Raw genomic sequence first — 19424 nt, forward strand, 5'->3', positions numbered from 1 at the left:
TCCCGCCCGCCCGACGCAGGCGCCGCACAGCCAATCGGCGGCTGCCACACTGCGGCCCGAGCCGGGCTGGGGGGTTGGGACCTCCGGCTGCAGGTCCGCCTGGGCCAGACGCGCGATCGCAGGCTGAGGGTGCGCGGTCGCCGGCCCGGTCTCCGCAGTCCCCGCCGAGCCCCCGACCCTCCTGGCCGCCCCCCCGCCTCACCTCGTCGCCATGCGCCTCCGCCGCCTACCGCTGTTCCCGGGCCTGGCGCTGCTCCTCGCCGCGGCCCGCCTCGCTGTTGCCTCCGATGTGCTGGAACTCACGGACGACAACTTCGAGAGTCGCATCACCGACACGGGCTCTTCGGGCCTCATGCTGGTCGAGTTCTTCGCCCCCTGGTGAGGCCACTCAGCCGGGGCGTCAGAGGGGCGGCCGGGTGGGCAGGGGGCGAAGGCGCGGGAACGGTTAGGGCCTACGCAGCGTCGGCGCCCTCCATCATTCCGGAGAGCACGGCTGCGGCCGGCAGGTTTTCCGCCCACGGAGACCCGAGCTGCCTCGCCGAGAGCGGAGACGTCGGTGCTGATCCTCCTGGAAGCGAGAGCCGAGAAGGAGAAAGCGAAGGCCCCTCTCGCGCAGGGCCACATCCTTACCTCGGTGCTCCTACCGCACTTCCTATTTGCAGAGGGTTTAACCACCCCCTCCCCCTCCACCCAGCTTCGATGGTATCTTTAGAGTTTCTGCGTGAGTCAGGGCTACTGTTATCCATTCTACAGACTAGGCTTCGCGAGACCTTATATTGAAAGCTAACGTTTCGCCAAATGCAGAGGCCCTGGACCCCCAGGGTACTTCCTTTCTTCTTGCCCCAAGCAGCCGTTGGTTTCTAGCCAAGGTCACTCAAGTGGCTGCAGAATGGTCACTTTGCTTTCTTAAGGCAGGCAGTTATTGTGTCCATCGCCTGGTGCAGACTTTATTCGTTCAGTTGATGCTTCTCAGTACCAGCAGAATTCAGTTAGAAAGAGTAGATGAACAGATTAATTCCACCAGAAGCTGTCGAAATGGTCAGTTTCAATTAGCATTTCTGGAAAATGCCAAAGAAGACCCCAATGAGAAAGTAAGCAGTGTTGGAGAAATACTGCACCTAAGGGTGACTTTACTAGGGTGTAAGTTCCTTAGGATACAACTGACTAGGGGTGGGGGTGGGGAGAGAGCAAATAGAATTTCTGGCCCAGGAAACCTGAATGTTGGCTTTTTTTTTTTTTTACCCCCAAGATATTTATCATAGCAAACAATGATTATCTTAACGCTGGGGATGGCTCAATATAACCATGCTAATTACAGTACTTAATTTTTCTCCTGCCACAGTGACCCTTAATTAAAAACTTTGTATTCAGAAGTCTAAGTAAAAGAAAGTTAGTGGATAACTTGCATTTACTTCTGTCAGTAACTCTGGTCTTCACTCTACAGGGGCTCAGCCGACTTGAGGGTACACTAGAAGTCCTGTATTGAAGACCACCTGAACCAGAGGGTGTGCTTATTTAGCAACACGTTTTCAACTTCTGATAGACTTGCATCTAGGGCGTTCCCATGACTAACTGGGAGTGCTGATTACACATCATAGGTGGTCTTTATACATCTCTGGAACTCCCATTCTCTCAGAAACAACTGGTCCCAATCACATAACAATGCTGTTGACTTTGAGGGGGTTTTCCTGTAGTTAGAATGGCTGTATGGAGCTGTATCAAAACTGGGAGGTGCCTCTGTGACTACAGGGGTGAATATGAAGTGAATTGCTGGAGAATGGTGGGCTATCAGACTTAGTTTAAAGCAGATTTTTATTTTTACAATTGAGGTGTCTGTGCTACTTTATGGGCTTCCCTGGGGGCGCTAGTGGTAAAGAACCGGCCTGCCAGTGCAGGAGATATGAGAGACTCAGGTTCGATCCCTGGGTCAGGAAGATTCCCTGGAGGAGGGCGTGGCAACCCACTCCAGTGTTCTTGCCTGGAGAATCCCTTGGACAGAGGGGCCTGGCGGGCTACAGTCCATGGGGTCGCACAGAGCAGGACACGACTGCAGAGACTCCGCACTCATGCACATGCTACTTTAAATTGTTGTATGTGCTTCCCTAAGAACTGCACAGCCCATCGTGCCCTAAACTGTCCCTGAAGTTGGGTGGACCTCTGCTATGGTGTCACCTTTTAACTGGTCTGGAAGGTAAAGAGTCATCCTCCACAATGCCTACAGGAAGGATCAGTTTGCTGAATGAGTAATTTGAAATCAAGGAAGTCTTCTGTTGATGATGTCCTTATTTCTTCACATTCAGCTATTTTTATTTATTAATATTTTAGCTGAAAATATTTTCCAGCTGCTATTATTCCTTTGTACTCTTGTTACACGTGAGATAGGAACAGTTAAAGAAGCCTTCTTAAGAGTAAAATGGACCTGTTTTGAGCAAGTTGTTTTTCTCATTTGTCTTAGGGTATTTTTTCCACTTTCGTTTTACAAGTGAAAGTGAGAGATTTCTTTGCAGCTGATTCTGTAGCCTAATGTTTCCATTATGAAGTCGTCATCTATGTAATTTGGAAGAATGGGAGTATCTGAATTTCTGGGGGAATAAATAGAACTATTTAAATGTGATAATTTCTGAAAATTATTGGTCAGTGTGAGGTTTTAAGTCTTCAGCATCTGCGTGTGTTATAGGTTTGTGCCCTGTCCTCTGGGGCAGTAGTATTAATGATACTTGCTACTGTGTTTATAGATATAGAAAAAGATAGCATGAAGTGGATCAGTTACTATTTTTCTTACACATACTGATTTCTTTCCTTGGAACTCCCTTCCCCTCTCCCACCCCCGTTTGGTCTTTTCAATAAGATTTAGCTCAGTAGTTAACTTCTTCCTTCTCTGGACCACTCACTGGTTGCTCCCTCTATCAGGACCTAATAATACTATCTATCACCCTGCGAGACTGATGTTTCTACAGGGTTAGGACTATATCAGTTTTTCTTCTGTCAAAAGCTAAAATAGCATATGGCACATTGCAGTCACGAAGTAATGATTGTTGGGTGAATGTATGTTGGGATTCCTTAAACTACCTGGATTAGTTGCTAGGTAGCATCCCTGATGGAGAAGGAAATGGCAACCCACTCCAGTGTTCTTGCCTGGAGAATCCCAGGGACGGAAGAGCCTGGTGGGCTGCCGTCTATGGGGTCGCACAGAGTCGGACACGACTGAAGCAACTTAGCAGCAGCATCATCCCTGAAGGTGAATGGGATTATTTGTGTTTTAGTATTATCCAGTAGTAGGTGAAAGAAGTAGTGGTAAAATTTGATGATCACCTTCAAAATCCACCTAAATTCCATTCCTGATGAATTTTAAAGAGGCAGTCTCCTCTACTGGAACTCCTGTTGGGTATTTGATGATATTATGGATAGCAGTAGTGTCTACTACTGGTAGATAGTAGCTTAAGGGTTTTAGTTCCAGTCCAGTCCCTCTGATTATCTCCTGCATTCCCAGAGGAATCATTCAGTAAGCCCTAGGGGGGGTGCCTCAGCATAGGGTTTTGGGTTTTTTTTTTAATGCTTAATTGATAATTTGTATATGCATCTGTGTTGAGACCCACTGGTCTGGCCTAATTATTTTATGCTATTTTTTCCTCTTCAGATGTTTAAAGGTAGCTGAAGTGAAACTATTCAGAAATCTGTTGCCTCAGTCTCTTTGGACAATTACTACATAATGTATTCAACAGAAATCTCTTAATACATATAACACATTTATTGTCTGTTATAAAAAAAAAAAAAAAGCCCCTCATAGTTCTCTTGAATGAATCATTCTTACTAGTAATTTTACTTTTACCCTACTATTCTCTTCTCTAAAATACCCTATCCTGTCCTGTATGAAGCCTTATATCTTTAAGACCCAGATCAATTCTTTAATACACATTGATTTTTAACCTTTGCACCTGTATTACATTCCCAGAAGCCTAGATTTCTCTAGGCTTAACCTAGTTAATTTGGTTATTTTATTAAATCAATTGGAATTTGTGTATTTTTGTTACAACCCACGTGCATGAATTTTTTAATATACTATGGAATACAGAGGATATAATGAGTAATACCATATTTTATGTCTCACAGAGAAATGCTACCACTGAAACCATGACGCGATTGTAAGACATATCCCAGTTTCTGATGTTCTGATTCAGTAAATGTGCATCTGTGAAATACAGTATAAGGAATACTATTAATTCACCACCCGCCCAGTCTAAAAATTAAGTGAATACAGTTGAAGTCCCCTACGTGCCCTTTCCCCATGTTACACACTCCCTTGTCCTGAATTTGGTTTTTATCATTTGGTTCTTCTATACTTTTAGTAAATATGTCTGTGACCCTAGTTCAGTTCAGTCACTCAGTCCTGTCTGACTCTTTGCAGCACCATGGACTGCAGCACGCCAGGCTTCCCTGTCCTTCACCAACTCCCAGAGCTTCCTCAAACTCATGTCCATCGAGTTGGTGATGCCATCCAACCATCTCATCGTCTGTCGTCCCTTCTGCCTTCAATCTTTCCTAGCATCAGGTTCTTTTCCAGTGAGTCAGTTCTTCGCATCAGGTGGTCAGTGTTGGAGCTTCAGCTTCAGTATCAGTCATTCCAGTGAATATTCAGGGTTGATGTCCTTGCAGTCCAAGGGACTCTCCAAGAGTCTTCTCCAACACCACAGTTCAAAAGCATCAATTATTCAGCGACCCTAAGCAACATCTAATGTTATAGTTTGTTTTTACTATTACTCTTTTTTTCTCTGTCAGCTTTCTAATAATTATTTTTGAGTAGGACTTCTATGGATCTTGAAGAATATAAATTCTTTATTTTGTTTTAAACAAGTTTTAGGGGGCAAAATGTTTCAGAGTTACTTATTCATCCATTACTAAATAAAATATGTGACTTTTGGCTATGAAATATATCAGCTCAGATTTCTTCCTTGTTTCCTAATGTTTTCTAATTCTATTTTTGCTGTCTGTGGGGAGGTTGAAGAACTACCTTCTCTAAGGGCTCCCTCTGCAACCTGTTGGTTTTTGAAGAGATGATATATGGTGGTGCTAGCTGCGTACTGATGTACTCCTCCCCACGTTGGAAGTACAGTGTGCCTAAGGGATTGGTAGGACTTCTGGGCAGAGGAGCAGGTGTTACGACGGCCCTCTGGGAAAATACTCTAATTGACATAATGCTTTATCCTCGTCAGCTGTTATAGTCAGGTGAACTCTGCAGCCATAAAAATCAGGCTTGCTTCTTGGGTACATCTTTTAGATTCTTTCCCATTATGGGTTATTACAAGATATTGAATATAGTTTGCTGTGCTATATGGTAAGCCCTTGTTTACTATATAGTATTGTGTATATGTTACTTCCAGACTCCCAGTTTATCCCCCCACCCCCATTGCACTTTTAATTGAGAAGATAGATGCTATTCTGGACTGAGCCAGTCCTATAGAGTAGATCACAGGCTTGAGATAATTGTACCTTTACTTCTGAGAGATCTGATTAACCTTATCAGTACTGGGTTTTGTTCAGGTGATGTGTTTTCTTTTGGGAGCAGCTAATAGTCAAAATAGTAGGATAATTTGAAGTCCTTCCTAGAGAAACAAAATTAACAAACTTACAGGATATATAAGCTTTTTCTTTAATATATTTACATAGGTGTGGACACTGCAAAAAGCTTGCCCCAGAGTATGAAGCTGCAGCTACCAGATTAAAAGGAATAGTCCCATTAGCAAAGGTGAGTATAGGCAAATTCTTCATTAAAGGAAACAAAAGTATTTTAAATAGTTATTGGTTAGCAATTAACATTGATTTTCTTTGTTCATACTTGCTAAGGAGAGAAAATGGGGTTCTGGGCGAATACACGACTGACTATTGATTATGGGTTTGAAAGATTAAAAGTGGTAAAACTAAGGGAAATACTGGCATATGAAAAAAGTAAAATATATGGTAAATAAAAGTTAAGGGGCAAATATGGAAAGTAAAATTACAGTAGACAAGATTAGAGGAAAATCTTCATTGAGTAAATGAGTTCCCTAAATTACTATACACTAGTCACAGTGATGGGAATAGGAAGATGACAAAAGGATGTTAAGTGAGTAATTGGTCAACTGTAAACTTAGTATTTGCTTTTACAGTCAAAGTAATGCTTCCAATTTGTCATTGTTGGGTTGCAGACTCCTAGTTGCTCCAGTCTAAAAGTTCATATCTTACCAGCCTCAAGTAAATAATTCATGCCTATATGGGACTGTTTTTGAAAACTGATATATATATATATATATATTTTTTTTTAATTTATTACTCTGGCTGCACTGGGTTTTAGTTGCAGCATGTGGGATCTAGTTCCCTGATGAGGGATCAAGCCCTGGCCCCCAGCATTGGGAACATGGACTCTTAGCCACTGGATGACCAGGGAATTCCTGAAAGCTACTTTTAATCCCGATGTTCTATGGCAACTTGCCATAGGAAAAAAAAAAGTTCAGTGCTCGCTTCGGCAGTACATATACTAAAATTGGAACGATACAGAGAAAGATTAAATGGCCCCTGCGCAAGGATGACACCCAGATTCGTGAAGCATTCCATATTTTTTTACATTACCGTATGTAAAATAGACAGCCAACAGGCATTTGCTGTGTGGCTCAGGAAACTCAAACTAGGGGCTCTGTGTCAACCTAGAGGGTGGGATGGGGAGGGAGATGGGAGGGAGGTTCAAAGGGGAGGGGATATATGTATACCCATGGCTGATTCCCCTGGTAGCTCAGACGGTAAAGCGTCTGCCTACAGTGTGGGAGACCTGGGTTTGATCCTTGAGTCAGGAAGATCCCCTGGAGAAGGAAATGGCAACCCACTCCAGTATTCTTGCCTGGAAAATCCCATGGATTGAGAAGCCTGGTGGGCTACAGTCCATGGAGTCGCAAGGAGTCGCACGACTGAGCGACTTCACTTTCACTTTCATGGCTGATTCATGTTGCGGTTTGACAGAAAACAGCAAAATTCTGTAAAGCAATTATCCTTCAATAAAAAGTAAACTAATTTAAAAAAGAAAGAGTTTCTGTCATGACTTTGTTCCTGCCTCATGTAGCTGTAGCCTGCATTACTGTAGATACATTACTTTTCTGAACTTCAGTTTATGTTAAGGCATTGGGATCATGCCTCAGAATCTTGTGTAGATTAAATGAGGTGATACATGCAAAGTGCTGGCCACATTACCTTGCTTGGAATAAGTGGCTAAATAAACGGAAAATTGTTTTTTGTCTTCCTGGTAGGCCTCACCAGATCTGTCTGTCATGTTATAGTTTAGCCCAGATTCAGACTAGCTCAGGGAACTTGTTTAAATATCAGTACCTTTGCTAATAACCATTTGTGACTTGCTAAATCAAATTATACCCCACCTGATGGTTATATATCAATACATACATCCCAGTGATGATTATCATTATCAAAGTAAGCCACTGTTACTAATTTAAGTGATTTATTTCTCGAATATTCTAAGGGATGGGGAAAGGGTGGAAAACATTGCTTTAGACAATAGAGACTCCCAGGGTAGAATTTAAATAGTCATTTGTGCATTTTGTATGAGGCCTAGGAATCTAAATTTTAGAGTTCCTGTTAGGTGGTTCTGATGTAACTAGACCAGCACCAGTCTGCCTTTAAAATCTAGTGTTCTGTGGGATGTGTGTCAGGATTTGCTTGATATTTTGGTTTGATTGCTCTTCATGTTTTGGGAATGTGGGAAAGCCTGCAGCAGACTTTGGGATAACAAGTGGCTCACGTGTTTGCATCTTCAGGTGGACTGTACTGCCAACACAAACACTTGTAATAAGTATGGAGTGAGCGGGTACCCCACCCTGAAGATCTTCAGAGATGGTGAAGAGTCAGGGGCCTACGATGGGCCCAGGACTGCCGGTAAGGACCCTGAGTTACGTCCTGGAAACTGTAACTATTTGGGTCCTCTGTTCTTTGTAGTGGAAACTTGACATTTTCTATACAACATATTTAAAAATTCCTCATCCAGGAGGTCAGTGTGGACACTTGACAAAAGACTTCTCTAACTGAACAGATTATGTAAGTAATATAGAAAATACTTGAGGTTGATTTATAAGGTTTACCAGGCATTTTCTTATTTGACAAATATTTATTGAGTACTGACTGTGCCAGATCCTGAAGTATGGTGCCCAGAATTTATTGATGAATAAGGCAGCCATGGTTCTCACTTTTGTGATGCTCAGATTCTGGGCAGTGAAGGCAGCACACATACGTAGCACTATGTGCACCACATGAAATACACATACGTAGATAATCGCATCACGCCCATTAGGGTAACTACTCCTGAAAAAGAAAAGAACAAGTGTTGGCAAGGATGTGGCGAAATTGGAACTCTTGTGCAATGTTGATGTGAACTTGACATAAAATAATGCATGCAGCCACTGTGGAAAACAGCACAGCGGTTCCTGAAAAGGTAAAAATAGAATTACTGTATGATCCACCAGTTCCACTTCTGAGTATATACTTAAAAGAATTAATAGCAGAGTCTGGAAGAATTATTTTTAAATTGTATATAATACAATGGAATATTATTCAACCTTAAAAAGTTAGTTCTGATGTGCTGTGACATGGGTGACCCGTGAAGACATGCTCAGTGAGATAAGCCAGTCACAAAAAGACAAAACTATGTCATTCCACTTCTATGAAGTTCCTTGAGTGGTCAGTTTCCTAGAGACAAAGTAGAATGTGCTTCACAAGGGTGGTGGGGAGTTGTTTATAATGAAGAGAGTTTCACTTTTGCAAGATGAAAGCAATTCATTTCTGCAGTCTGGAAATTAGTTGAACAACGGTGTGAATGTACTTGATGCCACAGAACTATGTACTTTAAAATGGTTAAGATGGCAAATTTTATGCTATGTATATTTTACCACAATTTAAAAAGTGTGTATGCTTTATTATTATGCACATAAATAATCTATATGGATAAGATAAATTCAGTTAGTTATAAGAGCATTAAAAAGGAGGAAAATAAAACTGTATGATGTGATAGTGATTGGGGGTGGGAGTACCACATTATTATAAGGGTGATTAGGGAGGTAACCTTTGAGCTGAATGCTAGGAAGGGGCTCGCCATGAGACTATGTGGACCAGAGCTTTCCAGGCAGAGGGAAAACAGGTGCAAAAAGACCCTAAGACATCACTGAGCTTGATGTGTTCAAGGGACAGAAGGACCTTGTGGCTGAAATATAATTAGCAAGGATGACAGGAGAGGTTTAGGAGGTGAGTGGTCTGGCCCCATTGTTAGGGCCCATAATGGATGAGAAAATATATTTTGGACAGGTTTATCTTGAGTCTTAACAATTAACTGGGCATATTTTACCTTTTTCTGATGAAAAACTAAGAGGAAGGTTCGCTCAGTTTGGGCATTTTAGGTGACGTGGGATTTTTTCAGTATGTATGATTGTTACTTATACACAAAGCTCTACATGCCATGGCCCCTGCCTAACTCTGACGTTTAATTAATTTGTTGGCTGTGCTGGATCTTAGTTGCTACTCGTGGACTTCTGAGTTGCAGGATGCATGAGGGATCTAGTTCCCCAACCAGGGATCAAACTCCCTGCATTGGGAGCCAGATTCTTACCCGCTGCACTACCAGGAAAGTCCCACTATCTGATGTTTTAAATTGCTTACTTATTTGGGGATTTAGTTGGAGATTTACTTATATTGTAAGCTCCAGGAGATCAGTAATAAACTGGTTGCTCAGCACTCCCACTATACCTCTCAGAATTTTAAATACTCAGGAAGAAAAATAACACTTTTCATCATACCCCTGAGGTAAAGTTCTTGATAATAATTTATATGGTGATATGGTAATTACTGTCCCCTTGCAGGCCAAACAAACGTGACCTGATTCAGTGTACCTGTTTTTAGACTGTATTCCTTCACCTTCTGCTTGCTGCGCACCGGCTTTCTCTGCCTAGTGCTGGGCTGCCTCTCCCGCACAGGGGCTCGGTGGCTGCGGCTCTTGGCCCCCAGGCATGCAGGCTTCAGTAGTTGGGCATGGGCTTAGTTGCTTCTCAGCATGGGGGATCTTCCCAGACAAGGAACCAAACCCTTGTGCCCTGCATTGGCAGGTGGATTCTTACCCACTCTACCCCCAGGAGATGACATTTTGAATGAAGACCTAAAGGAGGAAGTGAGGAAGGAAGCCAGGTGGTTATCTGAAAGACTGAGGCAGGGAACCGAATGCACAAGGGCATCACTTATGTGGTTGTAAACGCTTTACTACAGTACTGGTAGGGATATAAATAAGTACTGTCTCACTGGGAGCCAGTTAAACAGTTATAAATGTATGCACTTTTTTTGACCCAGTGAATCCACTTTTAGGAAGTTACCACGCTCAATCATGTGTAAAACGACATTAGTACAAGGTTGTTTATGGCAGTTTCATAGCAGCAAGAAATTGGAAACAAACGTTCATCAATTGTGGCTGGTTAAATAAATTATGTTACATCCATACAGTGAAATACTATGTGGCAATAAAGAAGATTGAGATAACTCTTTATGTTTACTGACATAATTATCTATAAATTGTGTTAAATGGCATGTTATCCTACAGGGAGGAAACTGGGTAACTAGGGACAGGAAGAAAATGTCATTGTGTATGTTTTTTAACTTTTCCAACTTTAAATCATGTGAGAATGGTTGGTTACCTTTCAAAAATTATAAATTTGTGTTGCTATAATCTTTCATCTTGTCTTTTTAAGATGGAATTGTCAGCCACCTGAAGAAACAGGCTGGACCAGCTTCAGTTCCTCTCAAGACTGAGGAAGAATTTGAAAAGTTCATTAATGATAAAGATGCTTCTGTGGTGGGTAAGTAGCAAGTTTGATTGTGCCACAAAATCATCAACATGGTTTTAAAAGTCCTCTAAGTCTGAGTAAACAATCAAGTTAAAACTGTTTACGAAACCTCATGGGCAGTTAAAAGACAACTTGAAGAACTAGGTCAGCGTTACTATTAATGTAATATGGGAGAAAAGTGTTTTTTTATTTGAGTGACTTGATATTCTTACAGATGCAAAGATTTAATGTCAAAGAACTAAAATAGGAATAGCTTTAGTTTTTCCTATTACTTCTTAAGCTCCTGAGATTTAACTCAAATAATAATATAAGACTGAAAATGGGGTTTTAAAGGGGGAGGGTAAAAAAAAATAATAAAATAAAGGGGGAGGGTATAGGTAAATGATAAACCTCTGTAGCTGCTATTTTCACAGTTGTAGAAGAATTTACAATTAAGAGTGAATTGCTGGCGTTTGTATGTATTTTTACAGTAATCTTTGCTTTTCCAGATGTTATCATATCTCATTATTTTTGAAATAACTTGAGCCAATTAAACACGTTTTACATCTTGAGTGTTCTTTGTTTTAAATGTAATGTATAACACATTTGACTTAAAAATAAATTTAAGCATACAGTTTTGTGCTTCTCTTAATCACCTTGTTATTGTAATAAAACTGACTTTCTGGCAGTAGAGGATGGTTTATAACTTAAGTTTGACTAAAAGTCCCTTCTTATCCAGATTTTATTCATTCTGTGTATGTATGTGTGTTTTATTTATTTAGGCTGTTCTCCGTCTTTGTTGCTATGCAGACTTTTCTCAAGTTTTTTCTCTGGTTGCAGGGGCTACTCTCTGGTTGTGGTGAAAGGATTTCTCATTGCAATGTCTTCTCTTGCTGCAGAGCATGGGGTCTAGGGCGCTTGGGCTCTAGTAGTTACAGTTCTCGGGCTCCAAAGTGCAGGCTCAGTAATTGTGGTGTGCAGGCCTAGCTGCTCTGCTGCATGTGGGATCTTCCTGACCCAAGAATCGAACCCATGTCCCCTGCATTGTAGGTGGATTCTTTACCTCTTTGCCACCTGGGAAGCCCTGAGTCTGTATTTTTTACAAGGAGTTAACCATAAGTAGACATTTAGTGAACATTTTACTAGATTTGAAGTTCTAAAGATATTAGACATAGATAAAATATGGTGAATTAATTTACATTTTATTTTGACATACGGCCTTATTTACTCCTCTGACACCTAAAATAGTCCCTGAAACTCTAAGGAGTTAAGCAATATGCTCAAATTTTTCAACTGTGAAAAACTAGAATTAAGACTTGAACCCTGACAAATTCTCTCCCTCGGCTTTCTCAAGAATTTTTTTTTAAGAGTAGAGAAAGAATTCTTATCCTAAATATTTTGTCGAATATCCTCAGTAGTCATGGCAAAGCAGAACTGATCCTTCTTCCTATCTTGCTTTGCTTATCCATAATAAAGGGTTTGAAGAATAGAGGAGTTTTAAAGTTTTGAATATGTCTCAGCACTTACTGTTTCTTCCTTGTGTTTGGTATTTTCTGTATAGGTTTTTTCAAGGATTTATTCAGTGAAGCTCACTCTGAGTTTCTAAAAGCAGCCAGCAACTTGAGGGATAACTACCGGTTTGCACACACCAATATTGAATCTCTGGTGAACAAATATGATGATGATGGAGAGTAAGTAACTGAGTTGAATGCCCTTATAGATATGCACCTTAACCAAGTACTATTGTGTGAACTGGTGGTGTTTTTATTTTTTATTATTTTAAGATTATTTTTAAATCTTTTGGCCATGCCTCTTGGCATACGGCATTGTAGTTTCCTGATCAGGGATCGAACCCAGCCCCCTGCATTGGAAGGTGGAATCCTAACCACTGGACTGGACTGAACTGGTGGTTTTTAAGCCTAGTTTTTCCAAAAACTTTATTGAGTACCTATTAGGCAGTAAGCTAAGTTCTGGAAACTGTTGCTGCCTTTGAGGGGCATCTAGTAGCAGGAGGTAGTAAACATATTTAAAACTACAAGTGTCAGTGAGCATTACAGGTATTGCGATAGAAATTAGGCAGAGTACCAGAAGTACATAGGAGGGATCAGGAGTAGTATCAGAAAAAAAAAATTCATAGAGAAAGTGACTCTTGAGGTGTATCTTGAAAGATAAATTTTTCTGGGCAGGTTATGGTGGGAGATAAAGATTATTCCATGTAGAGCAGCAGGAGGGAAGGCCTCGAGATGTGAAATAACCTAGGTGTGTTGGAACCTGTGTTACTGCTGGAGTATTGTTCATAGATGAGGTCATCGTGAAAGGTGAGGCTGGAGAGGTCAGCAGAGACCAAATTAGAGAAGACCTACGTGCCATACAGAAAAGTGTAGGTTTTATCTTTTAGACATTGGAGAGCCATTGAAAGGCTTTGAGCTAGAGAGTAATGTGATGAATTTTGTGTTTCAGAGGAAAAGTCACTGGCACTCATATAGTGGAGGTTTGAAAGGGGAGGGATGGCAAGGCAGTCAAGAGAGTCTAAGGGTGCATACAAGGAGGTTAAGCTTCACATGCTATACATAGCAGAACTAGGGTGGAACCTTTGCAGCCAGAAGGTCTGACTGCAAAGCTGTTGGGCTTAGCCATGAGGCTCTACTGCTCATTACGCACACCACATATTGGCTTGTTAACCTTAGGTTTGTTCCCTGTGTCTGCCTCTCACACTTGCCATTAAAGGTGGCGATCAGCCTCTGATCAGAAGTCTTATTTAGAAGACCTTATAAGAAGGGGTCCTAAGGCCTTCATGTGTACCCCAATGCCATATCATCATTAAGATCACACCTGGAACTGATTGCAGTTTTTTGACAGTAGCTGCTCTGAAACTGGTAACACCGCTTTAAAAAATGAAAGTCTTGGATTTAGATTCTTGGTTGCCCAGCATGTTTGTATTAGGTCCTTTTTCGCTGTGTAGTTTCCCTCTATGCTATGAAAATACCTGCGTTTTAAAATTGACATAAAGTTCATAGTTAATGTTGGAAGAGTTGAGAGGGGGCTGTAAGGACTTAAAGGTGCTGACACGTAGCCCAAAACAAGTGATATAACTATGGGTGTGTTTAGTATGGAGAGGAGGAATGAATGAAGGAGAAGCAAAAGCAAGAGGCAAGATATTAATGGTTAGAATAGTGATATTTCCTGGGAATGTTTGTATTAGATGTGAATCTGTGACTCAGAACCAAATTGGAGTTCGGTGTTAGCTGAATAAAAGGCTAGAAAGTAAAGAAGGAATTTCCTTCAGATGTTCAGTGGAATGAGGAAAACTTGGCTTAGGGAGAGAGGCAAAGTAGTACCAGCGAGGGAAAATTACGTAAACTGGGTATACTGGGATAGAGAAATCTAGAACCGAGAAATTTCTAATGAACTCAACCTAAACCTTATCTATAATCATAGAATTATACCTATAGAATTTCTATAACTGGAAGGGGTCTTAACTATATTTTCTCTATTGAAGTAATTTTCTTAGTGTATGGGAAAGTTGAATTTTCAAGGAGAGTGTCAGGGCAAGGTACCTTCTGCTTTCTCTTATTTGTACATATTAGGGCTTTGGGGTAAGTTTGGTACTTTTTTCTATTGTTTTTAAAGGTTTGGAAATTGTCTACTCTAACCCCCTTTCGTACTGATGTAAAAGCTGAAGCCCAGAAGAATTAAACTGATAACGTGGCCCAAGATCTTTGAAGTTAGTTGGTAGAATAAGAATTAGAAGTAAGGTCCTCTAACCTTCCAACCTAGGTTTATTAAAACCAATTATTACACTTGAGATTAGAGTGGTTAGCTCCTCAGTGTTGATGAGAGGGTCCTGTTGCCAGGGCTGGGGTCCCAGAAGAAAGTCCTTATGGGCTTAAGTGGTGACAGTAGAGGTGGCAGCAAGTGTAGGTAGTCTGAGCTTCAAACAATAAAAGATGGGAGATAGTTCTTCTCTGTCTACCTACTAAGTTTTGTTGTTTTTTTAAGGGGTATCACTTTGTTTCGTCCTTCTCATCTGACGAACAAGTTTGAAGACAAGACGGTGGCATATACAGAACAGAAAATGACCAGTGGGAAGATTAAAAGATTTATTCAGGAAAACATGTGAGTACATCTTTATACTTTTTTTTGGCATTTCTTGGCTTCATTTTAGTCTTTTTAAATCTTAGTTATTAAGCATACTGTCAGCTACTTAATGTTAATTTCATAATATAGATAAAAACCTGCCAGATTTGATAATGGATTCTGTCATTTCAGTTTTGGTATCTGCCCTCACATGACAGAAGACAATAAAGATTTACTACAGAACAAGGATTTACTTATCGCTTACTATGATGTGGACTATGAAAAGAATGCTAAAGGTTCCAACTACTGGAGAAACAGGTAAAAAAGAATAATTTTTCCCCTTTGAGTTTACGCAGTACCTAAACAGTTTCTTCTGACTATCCTGTTACCATGTGTGATCATTTGAAGCTATAAGGACAAATAAACTATTTCCAAAAACTATTGGGCATATCTTCCATAGGTGTTCCTTTGCCTTACGACACAGCTGATTCCTGCCCTCCCAGAAAATATTCAAATGCCATCTGAAATGTCCTTTAACACATTGTGCCTTGTTGCCCACTGACACCCTCAGTGCACTTTATCCTTGGAGGTTTTCTTTTTGGGTTAGTTATTAATGCCTGCAGTGTTTTGTATTATATAATATGGCAGCATTCAGTGGGAATGGACTGTTCGCTTGGATACCACCAGTTTGGCGGTGAGGTTCAGTAAGACATTGGAGTACACCCTAATCCCATGTCAGTGCACAAGGACACAAGTTCAGACCGACCCCCGAGGCCTGCAGGGACTCTTAAATGTTGCTTTCTGCTTTCTCGCTGCTCGGTTTCAGAAGTGCTCTGCCGTCCTGGTGTCCTCTTGGCGTAAATCTCCCTTGTTTCCCACAGAGTGATGATGGTGGCAAAGAAATTCCTGGATGCTGGAAAGAAACTCTATTTTGCTGTAGCCAGCCGCAAAACCTTTAGCCACGAGCTTTCTGATTTTGGCTTGGAAAGCACTGCTGGAGAGATCCCTGTTGTTGCCATCAGAACCGCAAAAGGAGAGAAGTTTGTCATGCAGGAGGAGTTCTCGTGAGTTCCAAGTTAGCCTGGATTTGGGATTTGATTCTGCAGAGACACCATTACAGCCTTTGACACTACTGAGGATGTATAAAGAAGAACATTGGAATGTGAAGCTAGGTTAAGACCCATGACTGTCGTTTTTCTCAGTTAATTAGTTATAGATATTTTAAGGATCATGATTCTTAATGAATTTTGAAAAGCAAAAAGATTGGCAGCTTGGAATTCTTACATGACTATTTCCACCCTGCCATTAATATAGTAAATAGAGAACACTAGATAGATAGCCTCTTCGAGACTGATGTAATTTCAGGCCAAACCAGTCCCCTCCCATCCCTACAGAATGTCTTTTTTCTTGGAATACCACCTTGGCCTAAAGTAAACTCAGGAAATTGGAGACATCTTAAGACAAAACCAGAGTTTTGACCATCACCTTCTGAGACTTCGGGAGATTAAAACAAGAGAAAATTTTCCTGTGAGTGAAGCCAGTAAAACAAGATACCATAAATAGGCACTGTTCTCCAGAGCAACAAAGTAAGACCTGGTTCTTTTGCAGAATTGAATTTCCAGAAGGACTGATGTGTTCTTCTTTCTCTGGCCTTTCTAATTCCCAAAGTACACACTAGAAATACAAGCAGGTGGTGGTTTCTTACTCAGTCTGTAGTTCTGCATATTGAGAAATGAGGGCTCCCTCTTTTTTTTTTTGTAAACTTCCAGTTACTTCCTAGCGTTGAAACTTAAGCTAGAACAGAAACAATTAATCTAAAGTGGAAACTATTCTAAAAATTGCCTTTAGTTCTCTCATTGGTGGGAGTATGTTAAGAAGCTCATCCTTGTCTTTCTAATATCAGGCGTGATGGCAAGGCTCTTGAGAGATTCCTGCAGGATTACTTTGACGGCAACCTGAAGAGATACCTGAAGTCTGAGCCTATCCCAGAGAGCAACGATGGGCCTGTAAAGGTGAGGTGCTCACAGTGTCCCCAGGCCTCTGCACAGCTGCCTCTCCTCACATTTTTATTCCCAAAATGCTGGGTCTAAGTGAAGATGAGGTTGGCTTTTGAGTTTCTGTTTTTGTTTGTCCTTAGCCTCTCTCATCATAAATTAAGCTTTGGCAGAGCTCATAATGCTTAATAGAGGCAGGAGAATTTTATGATATTTGTATTAGGGCTCGGTGACTCTGTGGGACAGAACAAGCTAACCGCTAAGAGGAGTATTAAGATTGTTGCTGTGAGATTATTTTAAGGAAGAGTTGGGTAGCACTTGTTTCCTGTGACTTCTTCAGCTTAGTCTGACAGGTGACAGACATGGGAGTGAGTTGCCTTCTGGGGAATGGTAATATCTTAATAAAGCCTGTAAGTGCAAGTTGAATTTCAATAATGTATTTTTCGGTGGCAACACAACAAATTTGAGAGGGATTGAGCCCAGAAACAAAGTCATGAATGTATTCAACTGGCCTTACCAACTAGAGAATCTTCTGTGTTTTCCAGGTAGTGGTAGCAGAGAATTTTGATGAAATAGTGAATAATGAAAATAAAGATGTGCTGATTGAGTTTTATGCTCCTTGGTGTGGTCACTGTAAGAATCTGGAGCCTAAGTATAAAGAACTGGGAGAGAAGGTAAGTGTGAACTGTATTATAAAGTTGAATTTGAGTTGGAAGTTAGCATTGGCTGTTGATTAATAGTTACCCTAATTATTTCAGAACTTAAGCACTGGTGGATTTTCGTTCAGCTATCTCCTGTGTACTGTCTCCTGACTGCACTCTGAGCCTACTCAGTGCCTTAGATACCTGCTTTAACTTTCCACTCCTCAGACTCAATCTAGATTCTGATTAAAAAGTACCTTGACTTCTGAATTTGGTAATGGCATATATGAATTCATTATATTTCCCCATCTTAAATCACTTGTTTTAGCTGACGTCTTACTTAGGCCAGGTAATTTTGCAGCTGTCTGTATATAATCTTAATATGTAGGAACCAAGAGAGAAAAGGGAAGTTTATGGGAAGTTTGATACTTGTGAAAGTATCACTACTCTTTCCATCTCAGCAGCAAAACCTATCTAGCCATTAATGGTCTTAAGTCCTAAATTGACTGTGTCCGTCACTGAAAACTTGAAACTCAAAGACCTAACCTTTTTATTAACAGCTCAGAAAAGATCCAAATATTGTCATAGCCAAGATGGATGCCACAGCCAACGATGTGCCTTCTCCATATGAAGTCAGAGGGTAAGTAGATTAAAAACTAGTAAAAGTATCTAGGCAGTTGATAGGGAAAAATGAGCTTGTAAACCATTTCTATATTGGGCCTAATTTGGAGAATCCTTATATTCCAATTGAACACAGAACTACCAGTGCCTTCCTGGCTTAAAGTTTCTGCAACATGGCCCCTCATGACTGCCCCAGACCTTGTGAGCTTTCATATTCCTGTGTTCTAATAGGATGTAACCTCGTCACTGATGGACAATCGTATCTGGTCAGATTAGAAATCATGAAGAGAAATTATTCATGGAAACAGTTATTATGGAAGTGTATGTTAGAGTTACTCTGAAATCTGAAATTCATCTTTTCTTTTCCCAGTTTTCCTACCATCTACTTTTCTCCAGCCAACAAGAAGCAAAATCCAAAGAAATATGAAGTAAGTGCATTTTCTCATCTCCCCACACATACAGACACACACATACAGATCCAGTTCTTTAACTGAGTTTATATAACTGGAAACTCAACTCTCATGGTCCATATATGTGGTTGTTAATGTGCTTTTTAAAATACAAAAGGCTTCCTATTGGGCGGGGAGGGGAGGAAAATTGTGGATTTTTTAAAAGGTTAAATTTTCAGAGTTATCTTTCTGTTTTCAGGGTGGCCGTGAATTAAGTGATTTTATTAGCTATCTAAAACGAGAGGCTACAAACCCCCCTGTAATTCAAGAAGAAAAACCCAAGAAGAAGAAGAAGGCACAGGAGGACCTCTAAAGCAGCAGCCAAACATCATACCACTTTGTCAAAGGACTCTTCCACCAGAGATGGGAAAACCAATGGGGAGGACTGGGACCCGTATGAAATTATTGCCTCTCAGGGCTGAGAGGGCAGAATGGTTATAATCTGAATCCTGTTAAATTTTCTCTAAACTGTTTCTTAGCTGCACTGTTTATGAAAATACCAGAACCAGTTTATGTTTGTGGTTTTGGAAAAAATTATTTGTGTTGGGGGGGAATGTTGTGGGGGTGGGGGGAATTGAGTTGGGGGGTTATTTTCTAATTTTTTTTGTACATTTGGAACAGTGACAATAAATGCACCCCCTTTATACTGTCTTTTCTCCATGAGGTGGGAAACCAAAGGTTCTCTAGACCAGCACTGTCCAGTAGAACTTTCTGCTATGATAGACATGTTCAGTAACTTCATTGCTCAATACCTATTGCTGTTGAGCATTTGAAATGAAGCTAGAACCATATTTTAGGTTTTCATTAAAT

At 40.8% G+C, this 19424-nt stretch overlaps 1 protein-coding gene and 1 non-coding gene across 2 annotated transcripts; both read left to right on the top strand.

Moving 5' to 3' along the window:
* The first annotated feature begins 75 nt into the window (after positions 1-75).
* PDIA3 (protein disulfide isomerase family A member 3) lies at positions 76-19087 on the top strand. Its single transcript, XM_065906380.1, has 13 exons — positions 76-378; positions 5665-5743; positions 7794-7911; positions 10758-10865; positions 12394-12523; positions 14832-14948; positions 15102-15227; positions 15791-15973; positions 16813-16921; positions 17449-17577; positions 18105-18184; positions 18536-18593; positions 18814-19087. Exons 1-13 carry the CDS (start codon positions 212-214, stop codon positions 18925-18927), a joined length of 1518 nt encoding a protein of 505 aa, XP_065762452.1. The 5' UTR covers positions 76-211; the 3' UTR covers positions 18928-19087.
* On the top strand, positions 6488-6594 carry LOC136147547 (U6 spliceosomal RNA). Its single transcript, XR_010659219.1, has one exon. It is a non-coding gene; the product is annotated as a U6 spliceosomal RNA (small nuclear RNA).
* Positions 19088-19424: the final 337 nt, after the last annotated feature.

The sequence above is a fragment of the Muntiacus reevesi genome, chromosome 15 (genome assembly GCF_963930625.1).
Source record: "Muntiacus reevesi chromosome 15, mMunRee1.1, whole genome shotgun sequence".
Classification (NCBI taxonomy): Eukaryota; Metazoa; Chordata; class Mammalia; order Artiodactyla; family Cervidae; genus Muntiacus; species Muntiacus reevesi.